Source organism: Schistocerca cancellata, chromosome 7, assembly GCF_023864275.1.
Source record: "Schistocerca cancellata isolate TAMUIC-IGC-003103 chromosome 7, iqSchCanc2.1, whole genome shotgun sequence".
Classification (NCBI taxonomy): domain Eukaryota; kingdom Metazoa; phylum Arthropoda; class Insecta; order Orthoptera; family Acrididae; genus Schistocerca; species Schistocerca cancellata.
Window position 1 is genome coordinate 499,947,769 of NC_064632.1, and position 22,852 is coordinate 499,970,620.

General features: G+C 43.4%; 1 protein-coding gene across 1 annotated transcript in view; it reads left to right on the forward strand.

The window, feature by feature from the left end:
- Positions 1 to 193: 193 nt before the first annotated feature.
- The window catches only part of LOC126092851 (facilitated trehalose transporter Tret1-like), a 36,025-nt gene continuing 13,366 nt past the window's right edge, over positions 194 to 22,852 (forward strand). Inside the window, exons 1-2 of the mRNA XM_049908581.1 lie at positions 194 to 251; positions 12,830 to 13,080. Coding sequence (XP_049764538.1) covers positions 215 to 251; positions 12,830 to 13,080 — 288 coding nt within the window. The 5' untranslated portion in view covers positions 194 to 214. The remainder of the gene's footprint in view (positions 252 to 12,829; positions 13,081 to 22,852) is intronic.

A 22,852-nucleotide genomic window follows, 5' to 3' on the forward strand; every position in this document is an offset into this window, starting at 1 on the left:
CTGAGGCGAGCGGTGCTGAGGACCTACCTTATACCAAAAGATCCGCCTCCCCCCCTCCCTTTTTCTCACACGAAGCGACTCACGCTGTTTTCTGCTGCAGCGCCCGCGGGGCGAAGATCACGAGTGCGGGTCGCGGCGTCACTTATAAAAACGACGCCCGCTTCGGCGACGCCGCCACTTGCCGCCACCACGCAATAGCACGCCGCCTCCCACCATGTCCGTGCTACGACAGTTCGCAGCCACCGTCATAGGTGAGTAGTTGGAAGTACGTCTGTCAAGCTCAACTTTTCCGTAATGGTGTAACACGTCGTCTCTGGACAGTCCCGTTCGGGGCAGGCACGCATTGGGACTTCCGGCTACGGTTTTCGACGCCATAAGGAAGCCCACCTGGTCGTTTAGTAGGAACCGACAGCTGTTTCTGCAGTCTTTGCAATTTGCTCAAAGTAGTGCCCTTTCGCGACGGTGATTGTCGTAATGACTGAAAGAACTTCTCACGGTTTCAAACACGTGCGTCGCATACCAGATGCGAAATAGCATGCGTTCGTGTTTATTCCCCACTACCACGACTCTCAATAAAAATGCTCTTCATGGATCTACATCTACATCTACATGGATACTCTGCAAATCACATTTAAGTGCCTGGCAGAAGGTTCATCGAACCACCTTAACAATTCTCTGTTATTCCAACTTAGTATAGCGCGCGGAAAGAATGAACACCTATATCTTTCCGCACGAGCTGTGATTTCCCTTATTTTACCGTGGTGATCGTTCCGCCCTATGCAGGTCGGTGTCAACAAAATATTTTCGCATTAGGAGGAGAAAGTTGGTGATTGGAATTTCGTGAGAAGATTCCGTCGCAACGAAAAACTCCTTTCTTTTAATGATTTCCAGCCCAAATCCTGTATCATTTCTGTGACACTCTCTCCCATATTTCGCGATAACACAAAATGTGCTGCCTTTCTCTGAACGTTTTCGATGTACTCCGTCAGTTCTACCTGGTAAGGATCTCACACCGCGCAGCAGTATTCTAAAAGAGGACGGACAAGCGTAGTGTAGGCAGTCTCCTTAGTACGTCTGTTACATTTTCTAAGTCTCCTGCCATTAACACGCAGCCTTTGGTTAGCCTTCCCCACAACATTTTCTATGTGTTCCTTCCAATTTAAGTTGTTCGTAATTGTAATACCTAGGTATTTAGTTGAATTTACGGGTTTTAGATTAGACTGATTTATCGTGTAACCGAAGTTTAACGAGTTCCTTTTAGCACTCATGTGGATGACTTCACACTTTTCGTTATTTAAGGTCAACTGCCACTTTTCGCACTATTTTTTCTAAATCGTTTTGTAGCTTGTTTTGGTCTTCTGATGACTTTATTAGTCGGTAAACGACAGCGTCATCTGCAAACAACCGAAGACGGCTGCTCATATTGCCTCCCAAATCGTTTATATAGATAAGGAACAACAAAGAGCCTATAACACTACCTTGGGGAACGCCTGAAATCACTTCTGTTTTACTCGATGACTTTCCGTCAGTTACTACGAACTGTGACCTCTCTGACAGTAAATCGCAAATCCAGTCACATAACTGAGACGATATTCCATAAGCACGCAATTTTACTACGAGCCGCTTGTGTGGTGCAGTGTCAAAAGCCTTCCGGAAATCCAGGAATACGGAATCGATCTGAGGTCCCTTGTCAATAGCACTCAGCATTTCATGTGAATAAAGAACTAGTTGTGTTTCACAGGAACGATGTTTTCTAAACCCATGTTGACTGTGTGTCAACAGACAGTTTCCTTCGAGGTAATTCATAATATTCAAACACAATATAGTTCTACAATCCTGCTGCATATCGGCGTTAACGATATGGGCCTGTAATGTAGTGGATTACTCCTACTATCTTTCTTGAATGTTGGTGTGACCTGTGCAACTTTCCAGTCTTTGGGTACGGATCTTTCGTCGAGCGAGCGGTTGTATATGATTGTTAAGTATGGAGCTAATGCATCAGCATACTCCGAAAGGAACGTAATTGGTGTACAATCTGGACCAGAAGACTTGCTTTTATTAAGTGATTTGAGTTGCTTCACTACTCCGAGGATATTTACTTCTACGTTACTCATGCTGGCAGCTGTTCTCAATTCGAATTTTGGAGTATTTACTTCGTCTTCTTTTGTGAAGGCATTTCGAAAGATTGTGTTTGGTAAATGTGCTTTGGCAGCACTGTCTTCGATGGGAATATCTGTAACGTACGAGTGCAGGTTGTGACACAGGGACAGCGACTTATGGAAGTTTGGATCTGGCCGTGATTCTTGCGTGGATAGCAGAAGCTGTTAAGGTGACCGCTCGCTTAGAGCGGGAGACCCGGTTTCGAGTCCCCATCCAGCACAAAATTTGCTGTCGCCATTACAACATACAGGTGATGATGGTTCATATTCACAATTGCGAATAAATTTCGCCGCGCAGAGTGGCCGCGTGGTTTGAGGCGCCATGTCACGGACTGCGCGGCCACACACTCCGGATGTTCGAGTCCTCCCTCGGGCATGGATATGTGTGTTATTTTTGCCATAAGTTAGTTTAAGTAGTGTGTAAGTGTAGGGGCGATGACCTCAGCAGTTTGGTCCCTTAGGTAGTCACACACATTCAAATATTTTGAATAAATTTCCTGCATTCTAAAAAAATCCACGAAAGTTCATGTTGCCTCGAGAACATAGTTTGTCGAACAAAATTCTGTGTGTACTGTAGTCTTCTTATGTACAACTTCTATTTATTTCCCAAGATCGCTAAGTTAGTACATTACTAGATTGGTGCCTGTATCTTTTGCACATTGTATGTTCTTATTGTGACAGAGTGGTGTAAATCATTATATGGTATAACTGTCACTACTTGTTTTTATGCATCTGAAGATGGCATTTTATTTTTCCGAACTGGTAGTCCACTACTGTATGAACATAGCGATCATGGCAACGAAACAAAAGATTTTCACAAAAAGGCTACAGTACAAATTCAAAGATCGACTATTGCACCCACCGACTGATTATGTCAATTAACCAAAATTGCGTGTTGTACTTTATTAGACCCGTTGTGTTTTTTTTCTGGGGATAATGAGAATACTGAAATATAATTGATGTGCCCTGTTTACAAATGTAAATTAGATCTGAAAAAGCATAACTGTTACAGTAACATGGGAATAATATAGATATCGAGATTTTGAATTCAGACAGTGCAACCTTCGAAAAAATCGGAAGACCCAAACTGAAAAGGAAATTATTCTAGCTTTGCAAACCGCTAAGCTCGAAGAATAATTAAAGAGAAAGTCTGAAAAGGGTCTACTTACAAAACAGTCGCGCGCCTCGTTTTTCTTAAGCGTTTGGAATTCATAGCAAATAGCACTCACATGATATACTAACCTAACCTTAAAAAAGGCTTATACATTGGACACGTGCCCCTCTGCAACTTGGCATTTTTCTCGACAATAACTCGTTGCCAGAGGTGAAAAAAATTTGTTGCTCCCATTGACTGTGACTGAGCCCCAATCGTTCAGAACACTAGTCAAGCTACCATGCCTACTGATCATTGTAACTTAACACATTCTGTCTTCGACTAGTGCACAGGGCGACCATATATTTTTATAAAACTCCAAACGATAATGATGTTGTCAGGTTCTCAGTTGCAGAGTAAGAAAAGGCAGCAATAGCTTTGAGAATTGCAATGAAAATTCCACCTGGAGATGCAAGGAGCTACTGCAGGATCACGATAACCTACAGCAGAGTCATCTATCGGTTCGTGCATGACTAAGCCACCTTTCTTAAGAAATCATGGGCCTTATATTCTCTGTAGCACGCACCAGTAACCTTTCGAGACTGCGCCACTTCGTGAAGGGAAACGCATTATTTATACCTTCACTTAACATCTCTTCCTGTTTTTTTTTACTTATTTCATTATTTTTGTATATACAAAGCACTTCAAATCGCAAGAAATTATTTATTTTTAATTCTTGAATTCGCGACAGGTATCAGTTGGTAATATACGGCGGCTTCGTGTACTTGCTCCTACCTTCATCTGGAGTCTATGATGTGAAGATGGTTACCCGAATTGAAAATAAATAATTCATTGTGGTTTGAACTGCTTTCTATTAAAGTTATACGATATCTGTGGTTCCAAAAGAGGTAAAAAAGTATGTGTTTCTAGTGCCTAATACTATTTAAGTCGTCGGTTTTTTGACCGTGCTGATGCTGTCTTCAATAATTTCCTGTCTTAGCCCAATCGTTTCATACTTACCGAACTACTACACCCTACATCTCCTATAATGTTTCGCCTATTCCAGAGATGTCCCTATTATATTTCTCAGTGTCTAGTGAACTAGTCATGGATGTCGCAGCAAGGCGTTCCTCTAACCTCTCAAAGCGGCAAGGGACGTTAACACATTCCCATAATGGCTAGTTACAGGTATTGTACATGGATTCATTTACCAGCTGTAATTATTTGTAGCCAGATACAAATACGGTCGTCAGTCCAAACCGGACACGAAATGTTCAAAAAAGTGTTAATAGATTTAAACTTTAGATATTAATTAGGTAAACAGGAACCTTCTAGTATTTATCTGAGGTAGAGACAGATTCGCAAAATCCGTCCTATCAAAAACTTCTACACACCTTTCTACAGTGAGATACGAACACAATAGCAAAGCTCTCCCTCAAATAACGTGTCCTAACTGAACTGTCGAACTTTGAAAGAATATTCTCTTACTATATCTATACAAGTAATAAGCAAATGAGCATTGAGAATATGAGGGCCTCTCAGTACAACATAAGGCAAAAAATTTTTGGAACACTCCTAAGGCAGAAATCTGATTCCCAAAATTCAAATTTTGTATCAATTGCTTACAGCTTCAGAACAGAATGGAAAATGATTATTTACTTCCTTAAAGCGTTTATTAATGGTTCTGTCAACAGTTGCAGGCTCAAAACTTGTCACCTAATAAATACTGCAACTGTTGACAGAACCATTAATAAACGATTTAAGGAATTTGAATGAAGTTGCTGTTCCCTGTCAACGAAATGTTGAAATTGAAGAAAAATGCTGACTTGTTGAAACTGAAGTATTATTTTATTTCCTTCAACAAGTAAATCTGATAATGCAATTTAAAAAAAATATATCTTTCATTAACTTTACTAGTGACATTACTCCTATTTTTAGCACTAAGTTGTTATTATTTGCAAAACCAAACAGCCCTTTTGTAAAACATCTTTGAAGTAAGGAAGGTAGGAGATGAGGTACTAGCAGAAATAAACCTGTGAGGATGGAAAGTGAGTCGTACCTGGGTAGCTCAGTTGATAGAGCACATGCACGAGAATGGTGAAGCTTTCCGGTTCGTATCCCGATGCGACACACATATGGAGTCTCATATCAGCACACATTCCACTTTAGAGCAAAAATTAATTCTGGAAATAGACTTCTTATAGGTACATTCAAAATTATAGACTCTCAGATAACTTTCGGCATTAGGATTCTAGTACAGAATACGTGACTAAAGTCTATAACTATCACATTGACACATTTACAGTGTGATTTGAGGAGTATCCATGTAGATGCAGAAGAATTAACCTGGCACACACGAAGATTAAATTCCAACAAATGTATTAAATCGCATCGGATTAGATACTGATTGTATATATTTACAAATGTAGTAAAACAGTACAAGCACGGAGTCTGCGATACGTTGAGCTGCAGTTGTCATCGTACAGGACGGTACTGCATAATCATTGTTCGCTTACAAATTGCTCTAATATAATTGTTCCTTCCACGCAGAAACACTGTAAGACACTGCTGAAACATGCCGTGCTGCAGTAAGCCTATTACATGTCCGTCCGGGGCTTATTACCAGTAACTTTTCAAAAGCTTATCCTCTCTTCCGCTCCAAGGCACTGACAGTCTAAAAACTAGTGACTGACTGCCGGCCATTCCTCTCTTGGCTCGGTCACTTCGCGTCCTTGAACCTCGTGTTTAGGCGCGCTAACCACCACCAATACACGTTAGCCACCTCCTTAACACAGGAGACGACACCCCAGTTCTTCCTTTCCTAACAATAAATTTCCACCTATCGATCCCAATGCACGAATCAGTAATAGGACTAACTTATTTTCTACAAGACAAATGGTTCAAATGGCTCTGAGCACTATGGAACTTAACACCTGAGGTCATCAGTCCCTTAGAACTTAGAACTACTTAAACCTAACTAACCTAAGGACATCACACACAGCCATGCCCGAGGCAGGATTGGAACCTGCGACCGTAGCGGTCACGCGGTTCCAGACTGCAGCGACTAGAGCCGCTCGGCCACAACGGCCGGCTTTACAAGACAATCACACACACACAAATATTCACCATTACTAAAAACAGCGAAAAGAAATGTACATTTTCAAAATCCTTCTTCATTTCCGTATCAATATTTCACATTACTAGCACAATTTTGTTGAAGAAGCCTTTCTTCTCCTGCACCAGTCTATTTCACCTGGGCCATCTAGTGCAGTTTTACTTCACCTGAAGATGACGACTAGCAGCCTTATCGAAACGTTGCGACAACACGATGACATTACTCTGCAGATAAAAAAAATGGTTCAAATGGCTCTGAGCACTATGGGACTTAACATCTGTGGTCATCAGTCCCCTAGAACTTAGAACTATTTAAACCTAACTAACCTAAGGACAGCACACACATCCATGCCAGAGGCAGGATTCGAACCTGCGACCGTAGCGGTCACGCGGTTCCAGACTGAAGCGCCTAGAACCGCACGGCCACACCGGCCGGCACTCTTCAGATAACCTGACAAGATTACATAAATGAAATTTGCCGAGAAATCCTACAATCCCACGTAATTCTTTCGCTTTATCCTCTAGCGTGTCACTGAAGTTAAACACCTCACTGTTCTTCTTCTAGTATTCTTCGTCACCTCCACCTTTACCATTTGTATCCCAGCTGTGCAGATAAGAGGCAGTGAATTACAAAAATTAAATGATACGAGGAAAACGAAACATTCGTTCGACAGAACTGTTACTACTAGCAGCGTTTCCATTATTGTTTTAACATAGAAGCAGCCATATCATAAAACTTTTTCCCTCGCTGTAGGCTACACAAGCGAGCGTTCCGCGTACTCCTTACAACGTAAAAACATATCGCAGAGCTTACAGATAAGCAGGACTCTACAAGGGTCCAAATAGGAACGTTAATCACGGGTAAATGTCTCCTCTTCAACCAACGACTGGCCTATTCCTTCCTTAGGCACTGTTGTCATGTAATATCACAAAGATGAGAAATATGTCAGCTTTGACAATCCAAACAGGACACAGCTCATGTCTCAAGCTCGCATCAGTTCTGCTAAACATCACAGCTATCACATTCTTGTCAGTGGAGGCACAGTACGTGCACCGCATACACACTAGGTACTGGGGGTCACGATCATAGGTCACACATAAGATGTAAACTCCTTTTTTACATCTGAAATCTTTGTGTAGATAATGATACAATCAATTAGAAATGGTTATGGTGATAAGAATATCGGCCATGCGTTTGTTACGTGGCAACAAATATAATGTGCCCAGACAAGACTGTTCATCGTAGACATAAAAGGGCGTATACGAAAAAATATCTGTGTCGAGAAGTTTTCTACAGCATCAGGAGTAATTTGAGACGAATTAGTAAATTTGTAGTAGAACAATAGCTCAATACATAATATCATAATAGGAAGAAGAACAATCTACATAAAGACCTAAAATCATTTACCGTGGATCAAAAAGGGATCCAATATTCAGGTGCATACGTTTTCAATAAATTACCAGCAACCATAAAGGACTTGGTTCCAGATCAAGCACAGTTTAAACGTTGTTTGAGAGGCTATTTGTTAGGCAACTCCTCCTACTCCAGAGATGAATATCTTAACAAGGAGTGTTAGACCAACTTAAGTAAAAAGTTCTGTTAGATGTGAGTTTTGACAACATTTGATCACCACAGTCAAGTAACATATTTTGTGTATGATAAATTTATTAAAAGTGCCTAACTATGTTCCATTCTGACAGTGTATAAATTCTGGAAATATTATCAGTTCCCGTTTACTGTAATTTATTAGTATATTTTGAAAAGCTATTGATAAATGATCAGGGAAGTGAGTAGTATATTCAAACGTTCTATGTTTTTTATGTTATACTATCTGAAATGTTCCACACCCACGAGAATCACCTCACTTTGGCTCCTATGGAAAGAAAACTAAATCTAAAATAATCTTACGGCCGTTAATAGTGATATGGGGCTATATACTTCAACCAAAACATAAAAACATACACGGAGAGAAAGAGACTGATAGGGGAGAGAGAGAGAGAGAGAGAGAGAGAGAGAGAGAGAGAGAGAGGTGGTGGTGGTGGTGGTTAGTGTTTAACGTCTGGTCGACAACGAGGTCATTAGAGACGGAGCGCAAGCTCGGGTTAGGGAAGGCTTGGGAAGGAAATCAGCCGTGCCCTTTCAAAGAAACCATCCCGGAATTTGCCTGAAACGATTTAGGGAAATCACGGAAAACCTAAATCAGGATGGCCGGAGACGGGACTGAACCGTCGTCCTCCCGAATGCGAGTCCAGTGTGCTAACCACTGCGCCACCTCGCTCAGTAGACAGAGAGAGAGAGAGAGAGAGAGAGAGAGAGAATAGAAGGGGGGGGGGCATTTGAGACGGCAGCCACAGCTTCAACTTGCCTTAATATTTGCAGAACCATACGTTCCGTTACTGAACAAAAACGTACTTGTTTAGTGTGTTTCAAGAAACTGCAGTTTCAAGGAACAGAGCACTTTCCGACGTACTTACACAGCTGTATAGCAGATCAGCAGAGAAGCAAGGCAGTATAGCACTAGTTTACCTATGATTCAACGAAAATTGTTAAATAAACCTAAACATAAATATCAGGTTGTACGAATGGCGAATCGTAGGCAAAGTGTAGTCGACAAGGAATAACATAAGTAAAACATGGCAAGACAAATCCTTAAAAATCTCACTCTTCCAAAGGCGCCACTAACTGCAGTTTCTCACTCAGTTTCCTAGATGTTACCTATACCACCCAGTGCATTCCAAAGAGACTTCCTACATTTTGTGCACATTAGCACCCACCTGGACCTGCCTAAACACAGAGTTTCTTCTCATTCTACTTCTGGGCCGTAAGACGGTCAATTCTGAGGTCTTTATGCCGCAGGAGTTTGTAACTGTGTTGCCTGCTGTGCGTCCGGCACTCAAAGTGTGGTTCTACTGAAGAGAGTTGGGTGGACTGCCTGCACTGACCACCGCCCTCCTGGTCCGTCCTTCTGAGAACTGCTCCGAGGGTGCTTCCTTTGGTTGTCTATAAGACTCCGCTGTTCGCTCGAGCGTTGTCACGTCACACCGTACCAATCTGCTTTCAATGTCCTCTTATTTATGAAAAGTGTTGTATTCTCAAACAGTTTATTGAACGTCTTCTTCTACAATACAGTAGCTGGCTGTACAATAGATGTAGACTCCGTCGATCTAGCCGGAGATGTGGTTCCCCTCGGTCGGCTGGTACTTCGATCGGCGGTGCAGTACAGCGGCTTCGGTGATATCTTCTCGGAGACTCTGCTATAGCGGTTGCACTAGCAGCGGACGAAGATTGGTCTGCCTTCGACCGGCCGGGCCTATATAGTGAGCTGGAGCCTATAGAAACCCAGCGCAGGAACCCGTGGCCGGATATGTTGCGGCGACCTCTGCAAGGAAAGGTTCCTATTAATCGACTGGAATCTTCGGCGTGTTTACCTGATGTCTTCGCCTGTTGGTTCGTTTCCCTCACAGCGTGGTTGTTATGCGGTGCTGCCTGCCATTTAGGGGAACCCGATGGCAGACAGTACAAAAACCACACACATTCGAAAAATTAAGACAGTTGATTACTGACAATCGCTGGTACTGGTATGAATTACATTTTGCAGTGTCGATTACCTATTCGAATCTAGTGGGTCTCTATACTCTCATATTATATACGTTACGGGAACGTTTCGTAAAAAAAAAAAAAAAAAAAAAAAAAAAATAGAAAAGAAAAGGTCGCGTAAAAGTAGTCTTATTTGTGTTTTTTTTTTCACTCGATAAATATTGGGTATAACTAAGAGTGAGTCCCTTGGCTGTGCTCGCGTCACTTCTTGAGCCCTTGATTAAGATCTGCATCTTTCGAAATAAGAGGGGCATTCAATAAGTAACGCAACACATTGTTTTTCTTAATCTGGTGGGTTTTATTGAGGATTCCTATTCACCATGTTATTACCCACTCCTCTGGCTGCAAACATCTATTTTTAAAAATAATCTCTGTTCAATATGACGGCCTTTCCCTCCCTACTGGAAAGGCATGTACGCCCGCATGGTACCACTCTGCGGTTTAATGTCAGTGCCAACGTCTTGCAGCATTAATTATCTCCCAATCAATAATCTCCCCATCGTCCCTGTGCTCCTTCCCGTGGACTGCATCCTTCATTGCGCGAAAAGGATGAAAGTCGAAGGTGCGAGATCTGGGCTGTAGAGTAGACGAATAAGATCAGTCCAGTTAGCCGGCTGGTGTGGCCGAGCGGTTTTAGGCGCTCCGGTGTGGAGCCGCGCTGCTGCTACGGTCGCAGGTTCGAAACCTGCCTCGGGCATGGATGTGTGTGATGCCCTCAGGTTAGCTAGGTTTAAGTAGTTCTAAGTTCTAGGGGACTGATGACCTTAGATGTTTAAGTCCCATAGTGGTCAGAGCCATTTGAACCACCAGTCCAGTTACGTTTTGTGACAAACTACCTGTCACGATTAGACTTGTAACGCGCAAGCAATTCCGCACAGATGATCCTTCGTTGCTCGTTATGGTCTATTGGTAGCTGGTGAGGAACCTATAGGGCACACTACTTTGAGTATTTCAACTGGTCGATGGGTGTGTCAGTAGTATCAACAGAGATGTAAAGCTGTGTGGCGAGGTGTTTTATTGTGATCTGTCAATCTAATCGAATGAGAATGTCCGTACATTCTAACTTTGTAGGAGTCACAGGTGTGCCTGAGATAGGACAGGTTTGCGCGTCATTGTTGCAATGATGACAGATGCCTAATCCAGCGAGTCCACGTGCTTTGTTCACTGCCATGGCACCAGCCGACATTCTGCAAACGCCTATGAATAGCTGTGATGCTCTGGATTTCCGTCAAAAGAAACTCAGTTACAGCTACCTGCTTCGATCGCACCTCTCTTGCAGATGTCGGTTTCAAGGCTAGATATAGCGCTGTGACTTTTCGGAAATTTATGAAACCGTAGGGGCTGTAGCGGTAATACACTACTGGCCATTAAAATTGCTACACCACGAAGATGACGTGCTACATGAAGATGCTAGGAAGAAGATGGCGGGATATGCAAATGATTAGCTTTTCAGAGCATTCACACAAGGTTGGCACCGGTGGAGACACCTTACACGTGCTGACATGAGGACAGTTTCCAACCGATTTCTCACACACAAACAGCAGTTGACCGGCGATGTCTGGTGAAACGTTGTTGCGGTGCCTCGTGTAAGGAGGATAAATGCGTGCCGTCACGTTTCCGATTTTTCTAAAGGTCGCATTGTAGCCTATAGCGATTGCGGTTTATCGTATCGCGTTGGTCGAGATCCAATAACTGTTAGCAGAGGATGGAATCGGTGGGTTCAGGAGGGTAAACGGAACGCCGTGCTGGATCCCAACGGCCTCGTATCACTAGCAGTCGAGATGACAGGCATCTTATCCACATGGATGTAACGGATCGTGCAGCGACGTCTCGATCCCTGAGTCAACAGATGGGGACGTTTGCAAGACAACAACCATCTGCACGAATAGTTCGACGACGTTTGCAGCAGCATGGACCATCAGCTCGGAGACCATGGCTGCGGTTACCCTTGACGCTTCATTACAGACAGGAGCGCCTGCGACGTACAGTATCATGATTGTAGCATCCTTGTTTGGCGACATCGCGGTGAACGCACATTGGAAGCGTCTATTCGTCGTCGCCATACTGGCGTATCGCCCGACGTGATGGTATGGGGTGCCAATGGTTACACGTCTCGGTTATCTCTTGTTCGCATTGACGGCACTTTGAACAGTGGACTTTACATTTCAGATGTGTTACGACCCGTGGCCATACCCTTCATACAATCCCTGCGAAACCCTACATTTCAGCAGGATAAAGCACGACCGCATGTTGCAGGTCCTGTACGGGCCTTTCTGGATATAGAAAATGTTCGACTGCTGCCCTGACCAGCACATTCTCCAGATCTCTCACCAATTGAAAACGTGTGGTCAATGGTGGCCGAGCGACTGTCTCGTCACAATACGCCAGTCACTACTCTTGTACCTGTACACGCCATCCAAGCTCAGTTTGACTCAATGCCCAGGCGAATCAAGGCCGTTATTACGGCCAGTGGTGGTTGTTCTGGGTACTGTTTTTCAGGATCTATGCACACAAATTGCGTGAAAATGTATTCACATTTCAGTTCTAGTATAATATATTTGTCCAATAAATACCCGTTTATCATCTGCATTTCTTCTTGGTGTAGCAATTTTAATTGCCAGTTGTATATTCCACGATGTCCCACAACAAATTCCACGTTTTCAACCTAAACTAGACGAAAAAAGTATTGCTTATTGAACGTCCCTCTTATATTGGCCGTAGAGCGCCCCCATAGTTCACCATAGATGGGATCATTCACCATTCTACCGACGTATATGACTGTACAAAGGTAGAGTGGTCTCGTTGTACTGTGACGGTCTGAGACGTAGACGGACGAGTACAGACGCCTTGCGGCGTGGTTTGCAGTGGACGTGTCGTGCTGCATGCTGTTCGGGGTGGTGGCCGGGTGGACGTCGTCGGCGCTGCCGCTGCTGCAGTCGGACGCCTCCCCGCTGGGGGTGCCGCTGACGGTGGAGGAGGGCTCGTGGGTGGGCGCCATCAGCACGCTGACGGGCACCGTGGGCACGCCGCTGTTCGGGCTGTGCGTGGCGCGCTACGGCTGCAAGCCGTCCGCCTTCCTCGCCGCCGCCCTCATGCTCGTCAGCTGGGTGCTCATCGTGAGTATCCACACCGCCTGCCGTTAACGTTACAACTGTGTGGCGGCGGCACACTACCAATGTTAAACTGAAGTTAAAAACATCTGGGTTGTTGGGCTGCGACATATTTCTTCAAACAATCGGCGTTTCGACCCCTCTGCTGGTGTCATCTTCAGGATCAAAAAATGGTTCCAATGGCACTGAGCACTATGGGACTTAACATCTGAGGTCATCAGTCCCCTGTAACTTAGAACTACTTAAACCTAACTAACCTAAGGACATCACACACATCCATGCCCGAGGCAGGATTCGAACCTGCGACCGAAGCGGTCGCGCGGTTCCAGACTGAAGCGCCTAGAACCGCTCGGCCATACCGGCCGGCTCTTCAGGATCGTGTGGTGTCCTCTGTAGACTGGGCACAGTCAGAGACCAGTGTCGCCTTCACTTATAATGGGAGTTTTCTACATATACATCCATACTCCGCAAGCCACCTGACGGTGTGTGGCGGAGCGTACTTTGAATACCTCTATCGGTTCTCCCTTTTATTCCAATCTCGCATTGTTCGTGGAAAGAAAGGTTGTCGGTATGCCTCTGTGTGGCCTCTAATCTCTCTGATTTTATCCTCATGGTCTCTTCGCGAGATAGACGTAGGAGGGAGCAATATACTGCTTGACTCCTCGGCCCTGCGGGATTAGCCGAGCGGTCAGGGGCGCTGCAGTCATGAACTGTGGGGTTGGTCCCGACGGAGGTCCGAGTCGTCCATCGGGCATGGGTGTGTGTGCTTGTCCTTAGGATAATTTAGGTTCAGTAGTGTGTAAGCTTAGGGGCTGATGACCTAAGCAGTTAAGTCCCATAAGATTTCACACACATTTGAGATTTTTTTTTGTTTTTTTGACTCCTCGGTGAAGGAATGTTCTCTATACTTCAACAAAAGCTACTGAGCGTCTCTCCTGCAGAGTCTTCCTCTGGAGTTTATCTATCATCTCCGTAACGCTTTCGCGATTACCAAACGATCCTGTAACGAAGCGCGCTGCTCTCCGTCGGATCTTCTCTATCTCTTCTATCAACCCTATGTGGTACGGATCCCACACCGGTGAGCAGTATTCAAGCAGTGGGCGAACAAGTGTACAGTAACCTACTTCCTTTGTTTTCGGATTGCATTTCCTTAGGATTCTTCCAATGAATCTCAGGTTAGCATCTGCTTTACCGACGATTAATTTTATATGATCATTCCATTCTAAATCACTCCTAATGCCTACTCCCACATAATCAATGGCATTAACTGCTTCCAGTTACTGACCTGCTATATTGTAGCTAAATGATAAAGAATCTTTCGTTCTATGTATTCGCAGCACATTACACTTGTCTACATTGAGATTCAATTGCCATTCCCTGCACCATGCCGGCCGTAGTGGCGGAGCGGTTCTATGCTCTACAGTCTGGAACCGCGCGATCGCTACGGTCGCAGGTTCGAATCCTGTCTCGGGCATGGATGTGTGTGCTGTCCTTAGGTTAGTTAGGTTTAAGTAGTTCTAAGTTCTAGGGCACTGATGACCTCTGCAATTAAGTCCCATAGAGCCATTCGAACCATTTTGAACCTGCACCATTCGTCAAACCATTACAGATCCTCCTGCATTTCAGTACAATTTTCCATTGTTACAACCTCTCGATATACTACAGCATCATCCGCAAAAAGCCTCAGTGAACTTCCGATGTTATCCACAAGGTAATTTATGCATACTGTGAATAGCAACGCTCTTACGACACTCCCCTGCGGCACACCTGAAATCACCCTAACTTCGGAAGACTTCTCTCCATTGAGAATGACATGCTGCGTTCTGTTATCTAGGAACTTTTCAATCCAATCACACAATTGGTCTCATAGTCCATATGCTCTTTCTTTGTTCATTAAACGACTGTGGGGAACTGTATCAAACGCCTTGCGGAAGTCAAGAAACACGGCATCTACCTGGGAACCCGTGTGTATGGCCCTCTGAGTTTCCTGTACTTGTGCTGGAGAAGTGGATTTATTGGGCAAAAACTTGGGCTACCATTGCTAGCTCACCATCACTGTATAGTACGAGAAGTTTTCCTGCGCTAATGCCGAAGATGGGGATTACTGGCTAAAACTCCTGTGCTAATGTTATTAGTTAGAAGTGGATTTTTCCCGCTTTTATGCTGAAAAGAGTTATTGGTTAAAATTCCTCCTGTTGCAGTTGGTGCGCACGTAACTTTGGCTAGAACTAGAGCACACTGAGCACGAGATAGGGAATGTTTATCCAAAATATTGTTGTCCGCAGATGTGGCTACCAGGGCGCTGTTTGTGTTGCTCGCCCGCCACTACGTGATGGCTGGGATCCATGATGTCGAAACCCTAGCCGTCCTCTCTATTGAAGTCACATGCTTTCTTGGAAATTTCAATCGCTTCCCGAACTTTTCTTTGGTAAATGTTGATTTCCTTAGCCAGCACAAGTACGTTATCGAAATCTATGGCAAGGCCAGATTTCGCGTGATGTTCCGCTACCACCGATTTCATGCTTCGTTTCAGCCGCGTGTGGCGTTCGTGTTCCTTAATATGTTCTTTAACAGTCCATCCCGTTTCACCTGTATACACTTTGCCGCAACCACACTTGACTTCATAGACGCCCGCAGTGTGGAGGCAATTTACTGCATCCGTTTCCCATCGGCAAATTCTTTTACTTTGTTTTGACTGAAGAAAGCGGTCTGAACACCATATTTTCTTGGGATTCTGCTTTATACCGTCTGTGAACGCAGAAACAAACGGTAACTTCCCCAGATCAAGCACTAGAGAACTCCCCTTAATATGAGAACGCGACACTGGTCTCTGACAGTGCCCAATTTACAGTCGACACCACAAGATCATGAAGAGAATCAAAGCAGAGGGGTCGAAACGCCGATTACTGCAGATCACCCCAAAATAGCACTTTTGGTTTACCTAGTGTTCATTAATATTCAGTTCCGTAGTATTTACCTCTACATCTACATATCTACATATTTACTCTGCTAGCCACCAAGCGGTGCGTGGCGGAGGGCACAATTCGCGCCAAAGTCATATTTTCCGCCCTCTGTTGCACTCGCGGATCGCGCAAGGTATAAACGACTGTCTGAATGCCTCAGTACGAACTCTTATTTCCCTTATCTTTGAATGATGATCATTGCGCGATTTGGAAGTTGGTGGTAATAATATATGCTCTACATCCTCGGTGAAGATTGGATTTCGGAATTTTGTGAGCAGCCCCTTCTGTTTAGCGCGTCGTCTATCTGCAAGTGTGTCCCACTTCAAACTTTCTATGAGAAAGTTCTCATTCTCTCGTACTGTACTATGCAGTCCTGTAAATTTTATGTTTTGCATAATTCGGGCCTACAGTGTTTCTTACCCTGTTTCAGCGTAATTCAAGATTTACTTTGTTTGCCTCTGTATCGGCGCTACAACTCAGTCCATGAATGTAAATCTAAATCTATACTCTCCTGCACCTATATTCCTACTTATCTAGCATTCAAATAGTTCACTTAGTGTGCTCTCCCATATACAACTGAAACTGTTCTTTGTAACTATTCTTTTCCTATTTGAATAACAATACCGTCTATGCGATAAATACTTCTAGGCTACGTCACGTAATTTCATTATTTTATTATATAGTAGTTCGTCCTTAGTTACCTTCAAATAGTTTTAATTTACTGTATTTCAGATGTGACACATTTCTACTAGGAAAAATTCTTGCTGTAAACAACGTACGTTTTCCAGACTGTTTGTTTTAACACATTGTGGTTGCTTATTTATAAAAGTTTCTAAATAATATTCTAAAAAATAACGCTTCATAGCCCATGGTAAACTAACGCCATCTGCCGTGGTCTACGCACACTTGCCACACACCTGATGTGTCTTGGCGTTCAGTGTTGTCTTTGTGGCCGAAGCAGCTAGCAGGATGCTTTCAGAATGTTTACCATTTGACAGGATGCGCAGACTTTATCCAGTCTTGTATTCACTGGACCACGTTACGCGTCCCGTGAGGCAATTGTTCCGCATCTTTTCCCGTTGTTTCCTCCTTCGCTTTGCGGACTACAACTTTTATGAAAATGAGTGGTTGCAGTTCTTGCTTTCAATTCATTCCTTTTATTTCGAGGTTATTGGATGTTATCTTTTTAATAGCTTTGCCTCGACTATTTTTCTTGCACATGACGAGAGCAATTTATTTTTGCCGATGTTTTGTCATCGATAGCCATAATTTGCTTATCAACATTTATAGGGAAGTACAATTTTTAATATTTCTAATTTCACCCAGTCCAAAAATAAGGTCAAGCCTTTCTAATTCCAAAGTATTTTAATGTAGGCCAACCTGAAGATCCCTTGAATTCGGCTAAAAGTGCATCACTGATCAATAAATGAACAGCAATTTCAACAACGCAACCAACTCTCTTTTCTTGTCCTCAGCCACAGAGAATGTTTTGGTGGAGTGCCATCTGCACCCTGTAGACTGAGTGGGACAAATAAAATCGCCAGAAAATATTTATAAGACTGGCGCAGAACTGACGCCTGTTAGCCAATAGGAGAACTGCCCATCACAGAGAGTGCTGGAAACTGTAATTTCTATGCCCTAGTCGGTTGCTGTCACATGTCTCCAATGCACATCTGCATGCTCTTCTCCGAGTACTTCGCTGCATCATTATGTTTGAGTCATTGAGAGGAGCAGACGTGTTTAGTGGCCAGCTGAATGCAGTACGAACTGGTGTTCCAAACAAAACGAGTGTATTCACTGTCGAGTGTTATGCAAAACACAATATCCATGGAGAATGGGTTTGCAAGAGTTTAAGATTGAAAGTAGTTTTATATTTTCAGAAGGCGGTGACCCATAGCTCTTACATATTAGAAAAAGTCATTTACCACCTTGAGCTGCGGGTAAAAGACTTTGTTTATACAACCAGTTTCAGTCTTCTGACCATCATCAAGTTACTACATACCAAATACTATAATACCCGACTAACATTACACATTTAAACTGTCATGGACCTGTTATCTGTTGTAAATGCCAACAACAACACACGTGTAATGGGATGTCTCTCACATAAAAGTATTCACAGCTTCATGTTAGGCGAAATACAAAATCGTTATTGTCAGGTGGTAAAATCATGAATACTGAAAATAGAAGTATACCATAATACAGTGATGTGACTCATGACGAAAACCACATAAGATAAAGACGTAAGTGGTTCACAGTTGTACAGAGTTACCTGTTATCATATCGAAATATAAAATACGTCATCAATCTTCGTGTACCTGTAAGCCATTACTTCTACGCATTTTGTTTTTTGTCACTGAAACTGTTATTGTAACATGCGCAGGTTGCTATTTGATGCAGCATACAGAACACCTGTAAAGACTGTCACATGAATTTGTCGTAGCAGAAGACACACAGCTTAGTAATCCTAAGGTTCTAGTCACTATATCTTTTGCTCTACTAGTAAACAGTGACCAGATGCTTAGTCGCCCCTGAAGGGTATTAATCTTTGCACATATTTACCGCCGGTTACAATTTTAACACAGTTTTTATAGATTGACGTAGCAGTTTATATTACTATATGATGATAGGTCACTCGGTACACATGTGAACAAGTTACGTCTTAATCTTATGTGGTTTTGGTAATGAATCACATCACTGTGTTATGGTATACTTTTATTTTCAGTGTATTATTCACGATTTTATCACCTGGCAATCACGCCTTTGTATTTCGACTAACATGGTGCTGTGAATACTTTTATGTGAGTACGTTTCATTCCAGTACGTGTGTGTTGTTGCTGACAAATTCGTGACAGTCTCAGGCTGTAATGTGACTTACGTACTATTTTATATGGTATACAGGAACCTGACCATGTTCAGACGACTGAAACTGGTTGCATAAATAAAATATTTTACCAAGAGCTCAAGGTAGTAATATGAAATTTTTGAAGAGGAACTGTTTTAACAAAAGCCCAGCAAAGTCTGCTACGCAAAACGTAATGGAAAAATGGCGTGAAACGTGCTCTTTGACGAATAAACACGGTAACAACCAGAAATGAGTTGTAACACTAGGCAACACTGCTCTAGTGCAGGGAAGCCTGGAGATAAACCCAAGGCAACCTTAACGCTGTTTATCTGCGCATCTGGCGATTACGAAGTCGTTTCGAAAAATTACCAAAGAAGAACCTATATTCGTATTCTACAGATTTATTGTTCTGTAAGAATTCAGGCGATCGGACGTAAACTTACGTGTTGAGATCTGCCGGTGCCTTACGAGCGAAGTGGAATCAGGACATCAGGTCAACTAGATCCTCAGAACACGCCAGTATGCCGCAGAAAAAGGCTACTTTAAGAGCTTTTGTTGGTGTTTAGTGTGCAATACTGGTGTCAGCATGGTGACACGGTGTGAGCGTCTGGGTGCTATTCTGTAATTCTGCGCAACGGATTAATCTGAGATGTACCCTTTACCCTGTGGTTCATGCAAGATGCAATTTCCACCCCCACACTACTACAGATGTGAGACAGACACTCCTAACGTTGTGAAGAGAAATGCCTGAAAAACGTTCAGCAATAAATGTCTTCTGGAGTCGTCCACTGTAAGGAAACGGCACAAAAATTCACAAAATTTCTTACGTAACTAGTGGGGTACTTGGGTACTGGAGTAGTGCTTGTTAGTGTAAGAAAAACATGAAACTAACGAAAATTATTATTTATTTTGCAAAAATTCTGAGAAATCACAATGGCACTTTTAGTTATGAATTGAACAAGTTATATCCTGGTTCTTTTCGGAATGTGAAGTTACCTCTCAAGGATAAGATTCGCTAATGAAATTTCTATACAAAGTTTAAGATGGTTGTTGACTTGGCAGAATGGCTGAGAGGCGGGCCTACTCATCTTGAATAATTATCCTTTAGAATGTTGCTAGGTATGGTCGAGACTGTTGTATGTGAAATGCAGTGAAAATGGGGCTCGCAAGAGCTGTAGCGCACAATACTGTAAGCTGCGACGACTGCTGTCTGCGCTGCTCGCTGCTGACAAATGAGATAACTCTCGTTCTATCTGGATTGACCTATGCCAATCAAACTCTCCCTACACCTTGATGAAGTCAAGGACTCGTATTCGCCCCTAGTCTAACTATTGGTGTGGTACACCGGTCAGATAACCAGTCCACTGCGATGCCACTCAAAAACTCGCACGCAGGCGGTTAACTATAACTCTGTCCATTCACACCGCACAGTAAGTGCGGCGGCCAACACAGTGAACAATGCTTAATCGGAATGACTCAATATAGAGTCACACTCCGATTCGTTCTCGACAGAGGTGCTCTCCCAGTGAAGTACTGAGAACAGACTTGTTCCTCGCTCTTTGAGTACACGTACGAGCGCACATGCTCTCGTTACGTGTTCTTGGTCCAACAGCAACAACGGAATGGCCCCTCTCCATGCCAGACATGAAGGGGTATATCTTTCAGTCTCTTCCATTACTCCTTCAGCTCAAGGCGTCAGGAATATCGTCTGCCAATCAACATTGCTCTTCTAAAACAGGAGAATGACGTTTCGCTTAAGGCCACCAATCCAGAAATCTGTAGCATCGGCGTTTGGCGTTTTCTGTCTCCCTGTGAAAACCTCTGAAGCTGCATGCTATGTTTGTAAAGAATGCGTAGGCTGGGTGCTCCCACACAATGTAGCGGAATTTGCTTTTAAGCTGAACATGGGGTCGTTCTCCCCTTTCACTCAGGCAAACGCTGTCCGCTCCACGGGTGGTCGCCGTCCGACGTAGATGGGCTGAATCGTCCTCTGAAGGGACTGGCCTCTCAGCGTGCAGTCCGGCTCTCCCGAACTAAAAGCTGTTGTGACCGTCATGTCTTGAATGTTTGTATGTACGCCAGCCCCGAGTATCTCAACCCCGGTGCGCACTTGTTATTTGCGTTTCGTTTACATGAATTCATACGACATTGGCTATATCTTATCGAGTTTGGGTCCGAATGAAGCGTCTTGATGTGCGGAATATGATTGTGAGGGCGGAATATGTAAGCAATGAAGGTCAGGAGACCACAACGTCTTACAACGGTTCCTTCACCAGACTGAAGATGAACGATTGCTTGCATATTTTTATCAAGGGGCAGCTACAGCAGAACCTCGTTGACAACCTTGTCATGAGCGCATGAGGTGCTCGGTCAGGACAAGAGAATTAGCAGAGACAGAGCAATCTGCTGGCTACCTCGATCGTATGATGATTGTGGCATAAACTGAAAGATTGGGTGTACCCAAATAATTCCCAAAGACTGAAAGAGCTACAGCAGAATAATGAAAACGCTATTGCTGCTATCCCTCTGGTCAAACCCGCTACACATTCTGACAGTTTGATAAATTGAGGAGAGTGCAGCATCGACGAGAACGGAGGCCTTTTCCGCCATAGTCCGTGATGTGCATAAACAAGGGTCAATCCCACTTCAATCTGTAAATATTTTCATTTTTCCCACGCAGCATTAACTAAAGACTGCGCAGATTATTTATCATGTAGATATCGCATTTGAATGTTGTTTGTTTGTGGGAAGGATAAATGTGTCAGGAATCGTGACCTATCGAACTTCATTTTCACATATAGATATACGGTTGCTCGTGTGGTTGGAGTCACACAAATCTCACCAGAATATGGAATCATAAGGTGAGGGTAGAGAAGTTGAAACAGAAAGAAGACTAGGATTCTTCGTCAGGCTAGTATAGGGGAAATTCAACAGCAGCAGGAAATGGTGTAACGGGGTAGGATTCGTTGTGAAGAGCAAGCTAGGGCAGAGAGTGAGTTACTTGAAACAGTTCAGTGATAGTCATCAAAATCGAGAGCAAACCAACATCAACCACTCTAGTTCAGGTGTACATGCCGAAGTATCAAGGAGAGGATGAAGAGACAGAAAGTATAAGAGGATAGTGAACGGGTGATTCAGCATGTAAAGAGAAATGAAAATGTTATAGCCATTGGGGATTAGAGTGCGGTTCAAGGGGAAGGAATAGAAAGAAAGGCTATGTGGGAATATGGGATTGGTAGTAGGAACGAGGGAGGAGAAACATTAACTGAGATCTGCTATTAAATTCAGCTAGCAATAGCGAACACACTATTCAGAAATCTCAAGAGAAGGAGGTATACTTAGAAAAGGCCGGAAGACACAGGGAGATTTCAATTAGATTACATCAGTGATAGGCATACATTCCGAAATCAGACACTGGATTGTAAGAGGTACCCACGAGTAGATATAGACTCAGATCACAATTTTGTAATGATGAACCGCAGGCTGAAGTTTAAGAGAGCGATTAGGAAGAGACAATGGGCAAAGACATGAGATACGGAAGTACTAAGGAATGAAAAAATACGATTGAAGTTCTTTGCCACTATAGATACTGTCATAATGAATAGCCCAGTAGGCAGTTCAGTTGAAGAGGACTGGACATCTCTAAAAACGGTAGTCACAGGAGTTGGGAAGGAAAACGAAGGAGCAAAGAAGGCAACTCCGAAGAAACCACGGGTATCAGAAGAAATACTTTATTCGGCCATCGCAAGAAGGTAATACAAATATGTCCAGCAAATTTTAGGAATACAGAAATGCAAGTCACTTACGAATGAAATAAATAGGAAGTTGAGGACAGCAAAGGCGAAATGGATGCATAAGAAATGTAAAGAGACTGAAGAAGAAATGATTATCTGAAGGACTGACACAGCATAAAGAAATGTCAAAGTAAAGTACGTGCACATTAAAAGTACGTGCACATGAAGAGCGTAGC